Source organism: Sylvia atricapilla, chromosome 7, assembly GCF_009819655.1.
Source record: "Sylvia atricapilla isolate bSylAtr1 chromosome 7, bSylAtr1.pri, whole genome shotgun sequence".
Classification (NCBI taxonomy): Eukaryota; Metazoa; Chordata; class Aves; order Passeriformes; family Sylviidae; genus Sylvia; species Sylvia atricapilla.
The window spans coordinates 12,603,366-12,622,563 of NC_089146.1; the positions used below are offsets into that span (position 1 = coordinate 12,603,366).

General features: G+C 37.4%; 1 protein-coding gene across 6 annotated transcripts in view; it reads right to left on the bottom strand.

Moving 5' to 3' along the window:
- Positions 1-1,929: 1,929 nt before the first annotated feature.
- ADAM23 (ADAM metallopeptidase domain 23) overlaps positions 1,930-19,198 on the bottom strand; it is a 68,385-nt gene continuing 51,116 nt past the window's right edge. Inside the window, exons 25-27 of one of the 6 annotated variants that reach the window (XM_066322643.1) lie at positions 11,273-11,363; positions 9,028-9,082; positions 1,930-5,152 (exon numbers count right to left, since the gene is read on the bottom strand). In XM_066322643.1, coding sequence (XP_066178740.1) covers positions 5,039-5,152; positions 9,028-9,082; positions 11,273-11,363 — 260 coding nt within the window. In that variant the 3' untranslated portion in view covers positions 1,930-5,038. Of the gene's footprint in view, positions 5,153-9,027; positions 9,083-11,272; positions 11,364-15,676; positions 16,072-19,198 lie in introns of those variants that run through there. The other 5 variants (XM_066322640.1, XM_066322639.1, XM_066322642.1 and 2 more) reach the window with 5 other exon arrangements.

Below are 19,198 nucleotides of genomic sequence, written 5' to 3' on the forward strand. Positions count from 1 at the left end.
CTTAACTCTGCACAAGAGGCAAACCTGATGCTATCCCACAGCTTGTTATCAGTGTGTAATGTAAGGAGTGTGTCATGCTCATGCCTTTGTCACCACTTAAAATACAGCTGCAATAACCAGCCCTTCTCTCACCACCTCTGTGTAGTGCAGATGCAAACATTGCTTCAAGAGTCTCCAAAGCAAATTCAAAGCCTTCAGTAGTTGGACTGATGGCTGAGGAAATCTGTGCATGTATGACAGACAGTGGTGGAGTATTGTGCTTATGAAGTCTGACAACTGGACTTGGATTGTGTAAAATGCATTTAAGTTGCTCCATGCCATGAGTTACCAGCTTTGATGGGGGAAATTCTTATATTGGCTCAGAAAGTGCCACACTAAAGCATGGCCTGTTACAGTGTTAGTGGCAAAAATGAGGGCTATCCCACGACTTATTACAAAACCAAGCTTTTTTAGAAGAAAATTTTAATAAGAAAAAATCAACTGATGTTTGATTATGGGTTTTCTACAAATTAGAGCATTCATAATTATGCTGTTTGTGGTTGTTCAGAAATAACACGTTAAATGGCTGGTGATGCTGGTCTGACATAGTCCTTGTACTTACCTAGGGATTGTGTTGCCTCTTGTGTTGCCTGTCCCCACTAAATAACTTATTCCACAAACCTACAACAATGTGCTTGCTGAGTTGTGAACAATAAATCACTGAACTGAATTATAGTATGTGTAGCTTTAAGATAAGGGTTTTGTGACCTTTTGCTTTCAATAGTACTGGTTTGAGCATCTCTACTACTAAAATTCTTAGTTATTTTTTTTTTTAAATGTAAGCTTTCTGTGGGCACTTAAATAGTCTCTGTGGTATTACTGATGGGTAAGTTATGTTAAATTATTTAGCTTTTCAGCTCTTGTGGGTAGGAATCTATAGGAAGTGCATTTAGAACAAAACAGGTGGTTTTGGGTTTGTACAACATGGCTTGGTGTTGTGTTGGCTTTGTTCACAGCAGTAAGTGCTCCAGCAAGATTGCACTTCAGTGTTTTGTGCTGGAATTGAGAAAGTTTTCAGAAACAATTTTAAGAATTTTTTCTTGTAAAATCGAAAACAAGTATGCACCTGTGTCTATACTGCTTTTCTATTCATATGCTGCAGAAGACTTGACTCCTATTTTTAGGAATGGCTGTCTGTTCTAATGATAACCAAAATGTTCATGTTTATATTGAGTTTATAGATAAATCCTATATTCAAGTGACAGGAAATGGAAGAGGATAATAGTGGATCCATTAATGAGAGTGTTCCCTCACTCTCTTGTTCTAAATCAGAAACATGCTTTCATACAGAACCTTGGGAGATGACAACAAAGAAGTGTATTTTGTTTCCCTGTCTGAACTGGAGAAAGCAAAACAATATCAGTAGTTATCTGGTAACTGTGACATGCATGCATATAATTTTCCCAGGCTGGCTTCACTAGAGTTAATCTGGCAAAAAAAGAAAAGGGAAAAACTTTTTTTCAGTATTCCATTAAAGAGATGGCCATTGTATCTGATTGTTATGATGTAATATTTAAAGAATACTTCAAGAGCCTTATTTTGGACTTCTTTTAATTATGTAATTCAGATTTTTGAGCTGGAAAAGACTTCCCACAACTAACAAAAGGCTCCAGGTCTCACTGAACTCAGTGTAGCCAGCAGCTGGGACTGAAGCAGGCTGGGCCCATCCTGGGTGCCGAGGCGCTGGTTCCATGCACAGCAGAAAGGCTGCGTGCAATGTCCTCCCACAGACAGAGCTCACTGTGAGATTTGACAGTTTGAGATCTTTCATAAAAAACCCCTCCATTCAATTTCCACTAAACAAAGGTGATGATTCCTTGAACACAGAAATTAAATTAAACTGAGAGAATAAATAAGGAAAAAAAAAATTGAAAATTAAGAACTACTCCATTCCATGTTCAGGACATTTTTAATACTCATCTTGCTAAGATGCAGAACAAGAACTATTGAATTTCCATTCAGTAGCAGCCAACAGGATATGAATGAGTATTAACTTCAAACAAAAACTTGATTTATAACAACATCAAGTTGTGCACTTAAAAAAATAATTACAAATCATTTTTAAAAGGAAGAGTAACAGTGGAAGCAGTAATGAGTATAAAATATGACTGATTAGGCTTAAAACATAACTTCAAGTATTCTGTGGCATTTCCTCAGACATTTGTCTCATCAGTTTGTGCAATACCCATCTTTGCATAGTAAAGAAAAATTGGTTAGACTCCAGCCTTAAGTAATCTGTTTCTTGCACATGCACCTATACAGCTGTTAATTTGCCTGGCAGACATTTCTTTTAGCAGTATCAGATCAAATCAGTGAGATCATGCAGCAGACTGGAATGAGCTATACAATTACCACAGTTTCTTGTCCAGCTGAATAGGTAAATAATGGAACAAATGCAGAGTGGATGAAATGGAGGCAGAGTCAACCTGGTCTTCTTTTGGCGATGCTTTGCAATGAATAAGTTACTGCTAAATGGATATGCACTTCCCAAAGCACAGCAAGGGGGATGCACAAAATCAACACCTAGCAAATGCAGTTTTTTAACTGCCTACCAGCACAGGAAGCACTTCAGCCTGTACCTACTCTGGGCTGTGTTGTCACTTGTGTTGAGTACACACAGGGCAGAAAGTTGTTCTTCCCATACACACAATGGCTGAGAACTGGAGCATAAATTCAGTCAAGAAATCCTAATTGCTATGAAACTGCTGGTGTAAATAAAAAAGTTACTCCAGCACTGAACATATATACATAGTAGTTGGGGACCACTGTGGTCTGACTTAAAACATCACATCACACACTAACAATGTTGTTTGTGAAATGCTTCTCCAAGGTTTATTACACAGGTAGTTTATGTATATTCAGTTGACTTTCCTTATTGTAATTTTGAATACCACTGATGTTTCTGTTGTGGGTTATGCTTGCTTTGGATGCAGAACCTGAAAATAGTTAGACATGTTCCAAATCAAAGTATTTTAAAGAACTGTAATACAGTTGCAGGTATTTTTGGCTTGTCATCAGAGAAATGTCAATAATTTAATTCTGCTTAAAGCCAAGCAGGAATTTTCCAGAATAAGGTTTATAATTTCTATTAATGTCAACTACCTGTGTGCAGCACCTTTAACTTATAATGTAGTAAGTGTGATTATGTTAAAGCTGACTGAAAATATTTAATAATAACTGTGAATCAAAACCAATATATTGAGACTACTTAATTGAACACTATAATAATAAGAAAAATAACTGAAATGAGGTTTTCTAACTCACAGGAAAATGTTTGCAGCATTTTTTTAATGTTTTGGCTCTTAAAGCTGACTTGGGAAATAGATTTCCTCTGAACAAAGATGCAGGAAGTAGAGTAACTGGGCTTCTGTTGTTGCTAAACTACAACTTTTAAATTAGATCCAAAATGACAAAAGCCTTTAATTCCAATTATCAGACACAGCAATTAAATTTTCAGTTACTTCACTTATCAAATGATTAAAGTCAAGACTAAAAGGATGAGCCAGACTGTCCAGCTCTGTACGTTAAGGGAGCCCTAAACTAGACCTGGCCACAAACCTTTGTCAAGGCAGCTGCAGCCAGGTGAGCCTGGTTCCTAGGGACACAGGACTGCTCTGGAAAAGCCTGTGTTTGTACAGAAGGCGTCTCTAAAAGTAATGACAACACAACTGAAATCATCTGGGATCTTGCACATATTGTGATGGTCACTGGCTGCTAGTAGCCAAGGGTCAAAGTATTAATCTTGCAATAAACTTTGAAAATTTACATGCATCAAAGAGATACAGGGAGTGAGTTAAAAAGGTCTGTCACCTTTGCAAGCTGCTTTGAGTGGATGGGCAGAAGGCAAGACAAGAATAACTCATTCCAAGCTTTAACATCTTTTCAGTATTTTAAGGCTTATTTAAGTTTTTCTTTTACAGGATCTAGGCAGGAAAAAAAAGTAGCTTTTTAAAAAAAAAAAAAAAAAAGAGCTTGGCACTTCTGTGATTAGTTTGAGAGTGTGTTACTTATATAATGGAAAAGTCTGTATAACAGCCAAAAAAAGTAATTCAGACTTATAGTCAATACATAGATATGCATTTATACATTTTAATTGTTTTTGGTTTCAAGCATACAAACTTTAGATCACATCTGTTTGGTGTCAGAACTCCCTGCATCTGCATGCTGTTATCTGCCTTTTTTGAGCAAGCCCAGAACATCTGCTGTACAACATGCTACAGAAAAAAAGGGGAGAAGAAATAACCCAAAATCAAACCCAACATCAAAAATAGATTTACATAAAGAATAGAACCTTTTTATATGGAAATTATTTTCTCTCATATATATATTTATATATAATCTGTGAAAATGATACATCAAAATCTTATTTCCATATTTACACTTTTTCCTCCTTGAAGAATTCTGTCCATCACTCACTAGCTTCCATACCCAACAGGCTCCTGTCCAAGGTGGACAGTGAGCTTATGGAGCAGGGAACCTTCAAGTCCAGCAGCAGAATGTACTGCGTGACTGGAAAAGCTATTGAAGCCTGGCACTGGCTTCCCAGGGGTTTCTATTTATCGGGCTGCAGATTCTGCTTGGGGTCAGCTTGCTAACTGGTTGTTTGTATGTGAGCCATGCAGGTTACCCTTTCAAAATCAGCTCCTCATGCCACTGGAGTTTGATAAGAAAAAGGAAGTCATGCGAACTTAAGTGAAGTTAGAGTGCCAGCAGGCTGGGAAGGAATCTTTTGCAATTCCATTGTTTTGGAACAGTTCTCTTATTGCACTTGGTCTGTGTGTCTCCTTCTTAATTTGAGAAAAGGAAAAATACACCTGATTTTTGAAGCAGTTTGCTTGTACCACTTGTCAGTTAATGTTAACAAGAAAAAGGTGAATAGAGGAAGTATTTCCAACTTATCTCCAAAAAGGACAGTGTTCTAGGAACTCAACTCCCAACATCCCATGTGTTTATAGTTACTGTTCTCATGTTCTTCTGTATTGATTTAGTTCCTGGGTAGCTACAGCCAAGACATCATACCCAAAATCCAGTAGTGCAAGAAGCAGTTTTTTGAATGGCATTTCTTCAGATAGGGCCTTGTTGAGTTGGATCGAACCTTCGTTTTTTGACATTTCTTCCAGGTTGCATCAAGAGGAGATGGAAAGAGAAAAATGCAAGACATTAGTTAGATATAACAGGAACAAAGTCAGTGCTAAGGTCATAGTAAAGTAAAAGGCTCACACTGACACAGTTTAACCCCAGTAACTTTTTCAAGGGGTAACTACTTAAGGAATTTGGCTGTATGCTTTTTACGGCATATCATCAAGTACAAGTTTTCTTATGCAGTTTAAAGATCATGCTGGCATACAGAAATCAATTATTTCAGTAGTATTTCAAGTGGTTCTATAAATTTGTAGAACTTTTAAGCTCCCAGCAACACATGTATGCACCAGGCTAAGAATGCACGTTTACCTGAGGAGAATGTGTCACAAGTGCCAGGAATGGCAACTCTTCAGCCCACAAAGGCTTGAGTTCTCAGAGCAAGTGCCCAGCTCTGGCTACACCAGAATTTAGTCTATGTAATCCAGGGTGACAAAAGTGTGTGTGCCTTTGTGAGCTCTTACCACACAACTGACCATACGTGCTGTGAATCCTAGTAAGGTGCAAAAGACAGCTGAGACATTGCATTCGAAGGAGACTGGACAGCTTTGTCAGCTGTGTGATTAGAACTGAATGTTAACTGTGGGCAGCAAGCTGGTGACATCCAATCTCCTGCGATGTCCTATGTCAAACAGCAAGACATTAGGAAGCAACAACAAAAGTTGGGTGCAACCTCCCCAGTATCTGGCTTTATGTGGGGCATCAAGCAAGGGGCTCATGCATTTAGTTTTACCATTGGGCAAACACACCACTACCACCACCAAACCAACATGCAAAAAATACAGAACAGGAATTCATATAGTCTCTAAAGCTAAAGCCAACCCCTGGATTTTCAATCTTATGCAGCCCTTCTAACCTCCACCACTGCTACAATATTTATTCTATATGTAAGGTTTAACTGGTGGTTTGAAACTAATGCAAAGGCAACTTCTTTTTGAGAGGACTTCCAGAGGCTGATGACTCTTGGCCATCCTTGATTTTGGTTTTTTCCTTGGATGCCTGTGATTGAATTTGTGCAAGACAAATGCTTAAGAATTGCTAGTTTCTGAAAGATTACTGTATTCATCTCTCAGTCTCTTCCCCTCCAGGATTATTGTACTAATGCTCCTTTGGAATGAGGCTGACATTACCTCAGTATCTCAATTCCTCATCCCTAAACTACAGCTAAATTTGAGATAAGGAAATCAGTTTTCAGGGTAACTTGCAAAACTGCCACATACAAAGTATGAATATTACAGAACTTGGTTAAATGCGAGTTAAAGGCTGCTGTGCATCTGCTTGTCCTGCCAGTTTCAACGGGAAAAGGACGTCTGCTTCTCTTCCCCCCCCCCCCTCCTCTTTTTAAATACTGTCTAGCATCCTTGAATTCAAGTACTACTGATAAACAACTAATTAGTCAGTCCTTTTAAGTCAACAATGCAGATGAAAAATCCAGGTGCCATAACCTGCCCTTCTAACTATATGGAAGTACCACATTCCCATTTGCTTGAAGAGGTCAAATCCTTAAAACAGACATTGAATTACATTATTACCTGAGCTTATTTTAATTAAAGAAATGGACTTTACAAAGTCTTAAAACATGGTACAGAGGACACATGCTTCCCAGTTCAATCTAACAGAATGCTTTTGACTTTTATCGTACCTGTTCCTTTCTAACCTGATCTTCACTAGTGTAGTGTTCCAGTACAAACCTCATCATGCATTCTGTGATCTGTCTAAACCATATTATTGACTTATTTCCTGGTTTTATTCAGCAGAAATACAGCCTTTGAGGAACAAGATACTGACCAAACCACTGCCTTTCTTCACTTAGGATATTCTGTTAACAATGTTGTATGAGAGAGAGAGAAACATGTGAAAAACTAAAATAAGAGCCTGAAATACAGAACATGAGGTACAGTGTCAATAAGGAAACAGTACACACGTGCAAAGCTTTAACAAGAGCTGCCATCATAGCACTTCAAAGGCAGGCAGGGAGGTGTTACCCTGCAGGAATTGAAATTCTGTTCTGATTACCTGACCTTCTTTAACAACAACATCCTGAATTACCAACCATTATAATAGTAAAATGAAGACTACTAATTGTCTAACTTAAATTGGCAAACAGAAGAGCAAGTCTCCTTCTTCCCCAAGAAAATTACGAGAAAGGAGAGTAGGTGAGTAGCAGGTTCTGGATCTTGCCACCATTTTAAGCTGTAAGTTACAGCAGTACAAGGTTCCTTCTGCTATGCTTCAGTTAAATGGTAAGGGGGCAAAAATGTCCTCTGTGGAAGGACACAAAGGAAAATGATGCTGCTTCCTAATCCTTTGTTGGTTTATGTGGAAGATCTTAGAACAGCATCTTCTTCTTTGCATTTAAAGTTTTAATGCCTCTTTAAATAATGAGGGTCACTCTCTCTGTAATCCAACCAGAAAAAGAGTCTCTTACAAAAAGAAAAGTATAGGTTATTTTTAATCAAAAAAGCACTTAATGCTACAGCACATCAGTGTCTAACATCGTTGTGTTTACAAAAAATATTTCAGAAAAGAAAAACTGGTTTTAAGAAGGGCTGTATGTATTCAAGAAATACCTTGCTGCAATCTGCTGCATTCTTTTAGGAATGTGGTCATAGAGTACACATTACTTGCAAACGTGTGCCCCTGTGTGTGATCATGTAAGTACAAAGCTTTACTGAAGTATTTACAGATTTTGTGCAAACCCAGTATTTTAATCACTTCATCTAGCTAATGTTTTCATAGGCATTCCTAAAGCATGGTTCAAATGCTGAAGAAGAGCTTAAATAAATTAACTTTGCCTACAAAACTGATTAAAATTAACAAAATGAGGGACTAAAAAAACCAACTTAAAGTAAGACACTGACCTCCCATTTATTCCAGTAGTTTGGGGGAAAAAATGAGAAAATACCTCATGTTTGATTCTAGCAGCTGTTTGTGCAGTGATGACTGGATTTTGGTCCACAATTCATGCTTGATGGAAATTCTGGTAATGGACCAAAACATCCTTCCTCATGAAATTGTCACCAGCAGTTCACTGCTTTAACTTGTGGAAACCTTTAGGGTCTAAATGCAACTGCACAGACCAGCTCAACCTCAGCATCTATTTTAGCTGGGTAAGTCTTTGGTTATTCCATTAATCTTCTATTAAAGAAGCAGAAAACCTTGCAGCTCTTTAGCTAAGAACAATTGCTGGAAATAGAATTGTGCCTACAATCAATTCTCTATCTGCCACATTTGTATTCTATAACAAGCAGCAGTTTTTCATGCGCATTTCCACATCACTTTTACTAGTGTTACCTCTTTAGCAATATTTTGTTACCAAAATTGCTGTTAAAGTCAGTAACAAAAACATTAATTGACTTATATTACTGCAGTAGCTTAGCAGGAGTGAATATATGCTAGGGAAAGAAGTGTAGGCCCCTGAACTACTCTAGTGGTAAAAATGTCCTTCCTATATTAAACACTGTATAATGAAACCTTGCACAGACTTGCACCAAAATCAAGGTCTTACTGCTGTCTAAACACCAACAGATTTAAAATTACTATGCAAAGCTCAGCTGAGTAAAATCTACTTCTTAACAAGGTTTCTACCCACAGCCTTTAAGCCACCTGAAATGTCTAATGAGAAGCTATATTCTGTTAAATTTTCAGTTAACATTTTCTTTCCTATTCTGTCCACACAGTAGCTTGACTGAAAATTAACCTTGAATTCATTCTTGAAGCTGGAAGTTGTTTGCTGAGCTGTTTTTACTTTGTTTCTCTGAACTAGCATCAAGCCTTCTTTAACACTTCCCCTCCAACCCCCACCCCCCACCTCAGTTCATGAACAAAGTTTGCTTAGTTGCAGCTTACGTTTGATATGGACTTGACACCACAGTACCGTATGTTCATATGAACATCTGATAACCTGTGAAACAGAAATCACATCTCCCAGTTTGTAAAGCATTAGCTACCTTCTCTCACAGTTGCAGAGACTAAATATATCACTTGCTTAAAAAAGGAAACGTTAAAATCCCTTTATTATCCTCATCTGTCCCTCCAGATCTATTTGAAGCCAAGTATTAAAGGTCTATATGTGCTAGCCCTCTTTGTCTATAAGCTGAAAAGCCTCTTCTGTTCCCCTCTGGCCCCCAGAAGAAACATGCACTTCAAGCTGTGAGCTAGGCCAGGCCAGTGTATTTGAGGTTCTGCTACAGAATAAACAGTTGTATCTTCCTCTTGTGAGAGTAAGAGCTTCAGGAGGCATTTCCAGTGCACATCCTCTGTAAGGATAATGAGCTTTTCCCTTTGGGTAAACAAATGACACCAGGGTGCAAAGCTGACCACTTGTGAGAGCAGGGTGAGAGGTGTGAACCATGAAGAAGAAACAATCAATGACATCCTGTATTGTTTTAGACAGGGAGGGATTGTTCTACTCCTCTCTCGTGCAAATTCTCAAATTCTCTGTGGCTGTTGGAGGCAGGGGCTGCAGTGCTGATGGCAAAGGTGGCCAGGGCACAAAGCAGCTTGAAAAGACTCAGAGGAAGAATTGACTAATTATTTTACATTTTCATGACATATATTTTGTTTTCAGCAAGCTACCTTGTGCAATACAGACCTATCATCTAGGGCTGCACACCCTCTTTCTGCAAAGTCTGTGAATTGCTAGGTAATGGACAAATGTCTCTTATGGTAGAAAACTCATCCAGAAGGGTGAGCTGACTTTTTTTTTCCTCCCAACAGAATCTAGCTTGGTTAATTCCCATAAGCAGCCTCTGAACAAGCACTGAGAGTAAAATGAATGTGGCAGGTTCTGAATCTTTTTCTGATAACACCAACAGTGACAGGCAGTGCAACAGGGAGTAACTGCCTTGTCCAGGAGAAAGGGCAAAGCCTGACTTGCTGCTTTTAGCAGGCCTGAAAGAGACTTTGAAATATTTTGCTTCTATATGCATATTTAATTAAGGTCAGCTGAAACTTCAAGAATATAAGAGTATAACCCAGAAGTAAAACATTTTCAGGTGACCTTTGAAAGTGAATTACAAGATAAATATGACCTTATCACTAGATTCTACTTTGATAACTGCCTTAATCAATTAGGGGGTATATATATATATATTTTTTTTTAATTCTGACATGAAATATGAATAGAGGTCATAGAAAATTTTCTTTGAATTATTATTATTACTACTATTCTTCTTGAAGAGTTATGGCTTATTGTTGTATCATGGTTTAACCTTGATTCATGTTATTGAAAAGAAACAGCAACTTTAAATGCCATAAGAAATCACTTGTATTTAATTACTTCCATGATGTGTTAGGTTACAGACACTGATTCTAAAGGGAGATCTTTGTTACCAAATACAGACCATACATGTGGGCAGAATGGACACTACAAAAAGGGTAGGAATTAAGTACCTTTGTACAAGACTCTCTGTTGAACAGTCCCAAGTGGAATGACTAATCTCTCAGTCCTCACAGTTACAAAATACAACTAGAATTGGGAGAGAAATGCTTTCGTCTTTCAGGAAACAGCTCAAGATTTCAAAATGGTCTCTCTAAACATGAATTTATTTTTTGTTAAATTGTGTATCAATAATAATAAAAAAATCAGTAACCACAAACAAGTTCGGTCTGCTATTCCCGAGGCAACTATGTCAACACAGTTCTTCCTGAAAACTACTCTGCCCCTTCCACCCCTGACCATTTACACAACATCTCTCGTGGTCAAAAAGTTAAGCACTTTGAAAGTACTACTATATTCAAAATAAGATGTAGCTTTTGGGGGCTTTTTAACCAATGTAATCATCTTCTGAGAACAATGCTACTGACTGGAGGTGAAAAAAGGCCTTATTCCTAAAGTGTCAAGATAATTTTCATGAATTCACCCAATTCTTTTATTGTTATTCAACTTTGCACCCTGATAACATTTGCTCTTTTCAAATCCATTTCCTCCACTTGTTTACTGCATGTGTAATTTCTTTTCTTGTTTAAAGCAGCTTCTTAGAGTTTGGGGGATTAAATTGGAACTCTTGTAGCAGGAACTCAAAATTTAGTGATGTAAGCAAGAAATAGAAATGCCAGAGCCACCGAAGAGAAGACATGCGGCATTGCTTACTTAAAGCCCCATCCTGTCCCCCCAAGGACAATAGCTGCTACCAGGATGGCACCAGCGATGGAGCCTATTATAAGATTGGTGGCACTAGGACCTGTGATAAAGGATTAGGGTAAGACACATAAGAACCAATGACTTCATTCACATTACGTGAAGCATCTGAAGGGTAGTCAAACAATTCAGGGAATAGAGACAGCACACAAGGTGATGCCTCTAGACAGTCTCAACAAGCCCAACTTGACTTACTTGTCTTGAACAATAGGAACAAACAAAGCTGTTGGTCTCTGCATTGTGCTATGCTGACTTCTACCATAGATAAAATCCTAGTATTAGACAGTGAATTCCATTGTAACTTACTCCATTATCTGCTGCATGAACAGCCAGCTGAGGACTAAGATAGTTGTGAATAATTCCTTAACTTAGAGGGAAAAATATAAATGCTATATGTTTTAAGACTACAGAAAATGAGAAAGAAATAAAAATCAAAGAGCTCTCTCTTTTTTCATGGAGTTCCTGAAAGGTGTAGATATTTTAATTTGAGCTGAGAGCATCTAGTACCACTTACTTATCAGAGTCCAGACTTCCTACAGTTACATCAATGCTAAATTTACAACTGTTTGACAAAAGCAAAGGATTATATAATAAGGAACAAAAGTTGAAATGAAAGTTTTTTTCCACTAAGCTTTCCAAACATCAAAGCATCTCTTCATCATTCTCAAGAAGCTACTGAACAACAAAGTGGGGAAAGGCAGAGCAGAAAAAAAGAGCAACAAAAAGAAGCAGCACAAAATATGTTCGTGCAATTTTCTGAAGAGGGCAAGAGAACATCTAAATAAGATAATAATAATTGACCCTTAAGTGCTCTGTTTACACAGGACAGAGGAAAACTGACGATAGGCTTGAGTAACAGTTGCTCTGTACAAAAACTTCGTATTGCAGTCTTTGATGTAAAACATTGCATCTGAACTCAAGGCAAAATGAAAGCGATTCAACAGTTCTTCTGTAGCATATCACACACTTTTTGTTTAACCATTTACATATTCAGGAATAGCCTTCAAAAACAGTTCTTACCTCCTAGCCCACTCTCCCCAAACCAAGACTTTACGCAGCAATTGAAATTTCCTAATGAATTGTTCTGAAACTGAGTTTGGAAAACTTCACACAGATAATATGAGGAAAAAACAGGAGCAGCCAGAGAGCAGCAAAAAGAAGGAGCAAGGGCAGCTGCAACAACTGAAAGTTTTAAGCTTTTAGGCTGGTATCACAAAACCTCTTGCCCAGCCCCACACACTACAATAAGCACTTGCCCTAAGTTTTAAAATTTACTGCAGCCACCTAACTTTATTGCCTCCACTACATGTTTCTCACCTCAGCGCTTCTGGAGACTCTGATTAGCTAAAAGAAAACCAAGTTTTAAAAATTGCTTCCTGCAGTTCCCATACAAAGAGTATTCAGGAATATGAACAAAATATGTGGACTGAAGAAAAATATAGTGAGTTTTACAGATGAACAGTGCACAAATTTAACAGCAAAAATCAGAAGGTAATTTTGGAAGAGTATATCTTATTTGGACTCACCTTTAAGTCACACCTGGCTCAAATTAGCATGAGCATGGTGGAGGGTAAGTGCCATGCTGCAGGCAGTGTGGTTCCAATTAAGGCTTGCTTGCAACAGCAGCCTAATGAGCTACCATATCTGACTGAGATCTATGGTTTACTCTGGATTTCATCAAATGATCTCACAGAACAAAAAGACTGAAACCACAGGAAGTGATTTATCTGTAATAAATTTCATTAGCATTTTTCAAGGCTTAAGCAAATTTCTTTGCCATCTTCTTACAAGAGAGGCACAATGATTAATTGATAGTAACACAGTCATAAATTAGATAAAGATGTGCCAAATCACCACTTTTTACATCCCTCTTCTCACTATGTACCCTGGTTGTTAAATGCCCAGGGATGTGTATCCATTTGATAGTGCATATCTAATCACCAAACAGCAGTTTCTTCTTTCAATAAAGCAAATCAGTATTGGTTTTATTTACTATAAATATTTAATATTTCAATCAATTTAAACAGAAGAAGATAATATAGGAAACAATTAGGGTCAGGTAATATAAAAGTATAAATACAAAAAAATCAAGCTTGTAGAACAGGTAATATGACTAAACAGCAACCACTTATTTTTGAGACTGGAGTACTCCAACTGTTGAATTCCAGTTTCAAAATACAGAGATCTAAGTGGATCACTCATAAGTCATTTTAAGATAGACTGTGCACATAAAAGCACTTAAAATGAGATTACTTTTATGTCTTATATCTTACTGTAAGGATCTATGACTTATGTTTTATTAAGCATTTCCAAATAAATTGTATTATTAATAAACCAGAATTTTGCAACCAGTAAAGGGGCATTTATGAAGAAAAATAAAAATCCATATGTTTCAACTCAATAAGCCTCTCTAGTCACTAAACTCAGACGCTTGACAAACCAGAAGTAAGAGGAAGGCTTTAATAACCACCATACTGTGGGATCATTTTCCATCCAGACTATCACAAGAGGTACACTTTGGTACATTTGTTCTTTCCATCTCACTACTGCTATAACCTGCAGACAGATTTATCAGGAGGCAACTCCTGCAGAAAACTGCCTGGAACACCTTTTCCTGCAAGGACACTGCTCTGGCATGGCTATTGTACCATCCCTGGCCATCCTTTAGGACCCTGATACAAATTCTACTGAAGGTGTTAAAGCAGAATACACCTGTAACTTCAGTAGACTTTAGACTACTACCTAAATCTTCATCCTCAAATAGAGTCAACTAATACACATAATTTGAAATTCTGCCAGTATTAGAAAAGGCAAGTTTACTGCAGACTGTCCTACAGGTAAGAACAACTCTGGTGATCTGATGTCTTTTCTTGCCTCTCACTTTGCCAGTCAAATCCTCTGGTTTAAGTTAAGTTTTAAGTTAAGTCAAAGCTAAGTATCCATTTTGGTAGGAAATCTGGAAAAAAAAACTACTGCACCATTTTGTCTCCCATGATTCCTGAAGTAAGTTCATAAAGCATTAAGTAATTAAAGTTATTTCAGCACTTTGAACAAGCATTTACAACTTGCACATGAAGTGGCGAGGAAGGAGGAAGGACAGGTCCTGGCATGAGGTTGTGATGATCACACCCTCCCCTGAAGCCACACACAGTAACACCAGCAGGGCCTGAAGGGCATTAGGAACATGGAGGGAATTTGCATTCCCTGCTTGCTTTCTATAAACCAGCTAAAAGTAGTAGCGGCTTGCCTTGATGCGCACTTGTATCTGAAGAAATCAGAGGACAGAGAAATATTGATGGGATGCAGGAAAAAAGGATTAATATAAACAAAAAGAGTGAGTCAGATAGTGAGTGATAAAAGCAGAGGAGAGAGGAAGAAAAGCTGGCATTGGTACAGAAGGATACAGGAGCAAGAACAAATGTTCAGGGACACTGGTCTTGACAGCAGGTGAGGGAAGAGACAAACAGAAGGGAACAAGGCAGAATGTAGCAAAAGGCAAGTGGTCCTCAACTTGTAGGTAAATTTTGTGCTCCAGAATCTGACCCCCAAACCTCTACAACTTTCACAATCTTCAGTTTTTAGCAGTTGTACAAGCTACCAGTAAAACACAGATCTGATCTTCCTTAAGGAAATGACCTACTACGTTCTTCCTTCTATTTATCTTCTAATAATTGTCCTTTATGACCCAAAGGTCTCTCCTCTTCTGAGGATCTTGGATTGGTTTCATGTATGGACAGGTTCTTAGGGTTGCAGACTCAGACACATGAAGTGCTGCCTGTCTGGACTAGACCTGTGTGTGAATGCCTTTGCACTCAGCCTGATTGGAAATCACAGACTGTCCTGCTAATGAGTCCCCTTCAGAGAGGTGCCACTGTCACCTGCCAGATGTCATATATAGTACTAGAAACATGGAGAAGCTGGAAATCTCAGAGCAGCAAAATAGCAATCATCATCTGTACTTTTCACAGTGAATGCAGAATGAAGACAGCTCTTAAACAGGTTGTTTTATATGTGTACATATCCATGAACACAAATTTATATAAATCACAGCCATTGTTAAAATTGAGGTAGTGGAATAACACTTAAAATTACCATTTCCTAGAACTATGAAAAGACAATAAAAATTGCTCACACATATTCTTTATACAAGAATACTACACTACAGCACTGTGCCATCTTGAGGTAACAGAATCCTAGCAACAGAATCTTCAGAAGCTTTCCTGTAAAACTACCTCTCTGTATGACTATCATCAGATTTCATCTACCTAGCTTAATCATTAGACTGAAAGCCCTGCATGTAATGAAACAGTTCAGCCTATTTTGTAAAATAATTGAGAAATTCCATTTCTCTCTCTCTTTTTTTTTTTTTTAATTTGTTTTATTTTTTTTTTTTTGGTGTAATGGAAACATTTAGACATTTAATTTTATGGTGACAATGTAAAAATTCACAAAGTTATTGTTTTATGCCCCACATTACCCCAGACAGGAGAAGGTTCAACACTGCATGAGCAAACCACATGACACAGACACAGTCAAATCACACGACAAATACGGTCACCACAGGACAAAGCTAAGGGGCAACACAGAGGGCTCAGGTGCATACGGTTACCTCACACACTAAGGCACCAGACAGAGAACTCAAACTAAGAAAAGTGCTTACTCTATTCCCCACCCTGTGCCTCCAAAAATCACCCCCAAGGCCAGAATGGTCCCTGCCACTGCACCTATTAGCCTGTTAGCGGCCATGCTCACTGTGTGGAGGGAAAAGGGAAGAATTTTTCAGGAAATCATCACATATATGTCTGAAATGAAAACATGAAATAATTCCTCAAAGGAATACTTTATGATATAGTCCACTGTTGGATAAACAATTCAAATCTCCTCACAAACCTTTGTTTACCAAATAACATAGCTTTAAAAATTCTGAAATGACGTCTGTTTGGTTTTCTTTGAATGCTTGCAAATATTTCAATGAGAAGTTTTCCTGTAAATTCCTTTCAGCTTGTGATTCTATTATTTACTCTAAAAGGGAACATTCTTGGCCTACTGCTTGTTTAAAAGAGCCAAAATGTAAATAAATTGCCAATAGAAATTTTGATCACCAGAAACTTACTGTATCCATAGTATAATTAAGAAAATGAAAACTGTTTGGAAACAATTCCACCTCAGGAAAAACGAGAAAACCCCCAACTTTAAATTAATTCCTTTACTAATTATTAATATTTTTATTTGTTACTGCATTTATCAATAGGACTCTCTGTTTATCTATATGACCTAAAAACAGGTAATACCTTTTAAAAGCAAAAACCTATCCCAGAAACATGCTTCAGGTAAGACCCTAGAAATTTTGATATGTTCAGATAATCTCTCAAGACATCGAGGCCTTATTTTTAATGCTTAAGAGAACTCTTCTGAGGAAAAAATTCTATAAATCTCCTATGTTAGAGATTAAAAGTTGTATAGATTCATTGAGTCACAATAGACCACAAGCAAGCAGCTGAATTCCCTGTCAAACAGGAACTTAGGGACAAAGATTTTATAGACTCCATGCTGAGTGAAGTATGTTTTAAAATAATTTGGATTTTTTTTCCTGTTTCATAAATATACGCACACAAACACACACACACTTGAGACATAAGCTCTATATTAAAATAAATGAACACTACTCCACTTGTCAAATAAAGGCCTAATTCTGCAAATTAAATTGTAAACAAGAATCTCATGTGTTTATGGAGTCCCACTGATTTCAAAAGTGCTAACCCACACTCTAAAGTAATTCAGTTTCTGCAGTAACCAAAAACTAACAGCAAGAACTCTGTCTTCCCCAAACTGCTAAATGCAATGTACATCTGCTAGTACAGGATACAGTAGGTTGCTGAGTTTAGAGTAATTCAAGAGTCAGGTATTAATAGCAGCATAATTAAGGACCACTATTTTTTTTTTATCCTGAAATAGAGAATGGACCCAAAAAGCAATTGATGGATGATGGAAAAGTCTGAAAAGTGCAGCAGAATAGCAGTCAATTATCACAACAATACATAAAACATAGCAACACTCCCTACCTATACATGTTCTAATTGTAGCAAGAAAAATGCTTGGAGTTTTGGTGTGAAAAATCTTAAACCTATTAGATGAATTTTCTCATTGTCAGTGTTTCACGTCATTCAACCCTATGGCTAAGGAAAAACACTTATTTTGGTTTCTGTCTTAGATTTGTAAACTTGCATATGACATAGGGAGCAATAAGGGATAAAAACTTAATGGAAGCTACTCTTGAGTAAATGGGGTTGTTACAACAAAGGAAACTATTACTGTACTCTTCTGCAATCTTCTCACAAAGGAATTCCTCTATAAGCACACAGAAAGAGATCAGTGTTCAGTCTCCCAAATTCATTTCTATGTGATTGAACATCAGTAAGTTATTGTAACACTGTAAGAAAAATAATCCATCTTTTGAGATCATTGAGCCACCTCTAACAAAAGCACAGTCTGCCATTTTGCAGGGGACTCCACTGACAAATGCAGTCTAAACTTTGCCTGTAGCTGCTGGCAGAAACCCATGCACATACTATTAATTTAAGGCTTTTTCCTAAAATATTTCAACATTGATGTATTAATTTTCACAAAGGTATTTCCATTCTGAACTAGATAAGTTAATCTTACAGTAATTTATAAAAGATAAGTGTACCTTCTGTGTTACCCTTCCTATATGGAAATGAACAAAGTAAAATTCATGTGTCACATGTGTAAAATTTCAGTGTCACAGCTGTAAATTGTGCTCTCCTTATCCACATACACAAAGAACTGAACAGCTTTGTTGATTTTTTTGGGGGGGGGGGGATGTTTAAGACTCTCTAAGCAGCATTCCTCTTGTCAAGAAGGTTTTTAAAAGGAAATGGAATGATAAGTGGCTTGTAAGGCAGAGTACAAACCAGGCAGCTCTACACTGAACGGTGTTGGGATTGGGAGTCCAGGAAGCACCTGTACAGATTCCATATACAAATCTGGACTGGTCTACAGAGCTTCCTTCACAACAGCAACTTGTTTCAAGATGATCTCTTCAAACAGTTCTTGGCAAAGTCTACTGGAACTATTCTGCTAAGGGGTAACAGAAGAAGGCACACAAGACAGATGTAGAGCCATTCCAGAGGGACATAACAAAATCCTGCCCTTCCTTGAAATCTTGGTACTTCTAGAGTAATCAATTAGAGTCTGAGTTCTCAGGACTACACTTTTGAAATAACTCTTTTCTCCATCTGCCTCGCAAATGGAGCAGAATAACCTGGAACTGGGAACTTTGTCTGTAAATATATAAGACTAGATAAATATAGTCTGATGTTGAACAGTACCCTGATGACAGGAAAGACATTAAAAAAAAAATGAACAGCACAAGTCCAAAGATATCCAAAGAAATTCTTTGGCAGAGGAGTCAGAGAGAAACTCAAATACTTTCCTTACTCTTCGAAAAAACTTTTGGATTATTTCCTCAATCCCTCCTCTTTATATTTGTACTTCATACGTAACTGAAATATGTACCAAGTACATAAGAACAAGCAACAATGATTGTAAGAACAGTTTAAGTTCTCAAATACCTTAATTTCTTTTTTCTTTCATTGCAATATGATTTCAAGGAATCTGATTTTACCAGGGACATTCCACTTTCCCCCTTTTTATGCTACAGCTCTCTGAATTAGTTGACTAAGAAAATGTCCTGTAAATGCCTAGTAAAATGTAAATATTCAATTATCATATAAAAAATAGGAGCTACACAAAGTCAGATTCAAATCACAACAAAAACAATCATTAAAAATAGAGAGTGAGGAACAAAGGGAAAAAAACATTACCTGTTGAAATCTTCCCCAAATTTATGTTAAGAAA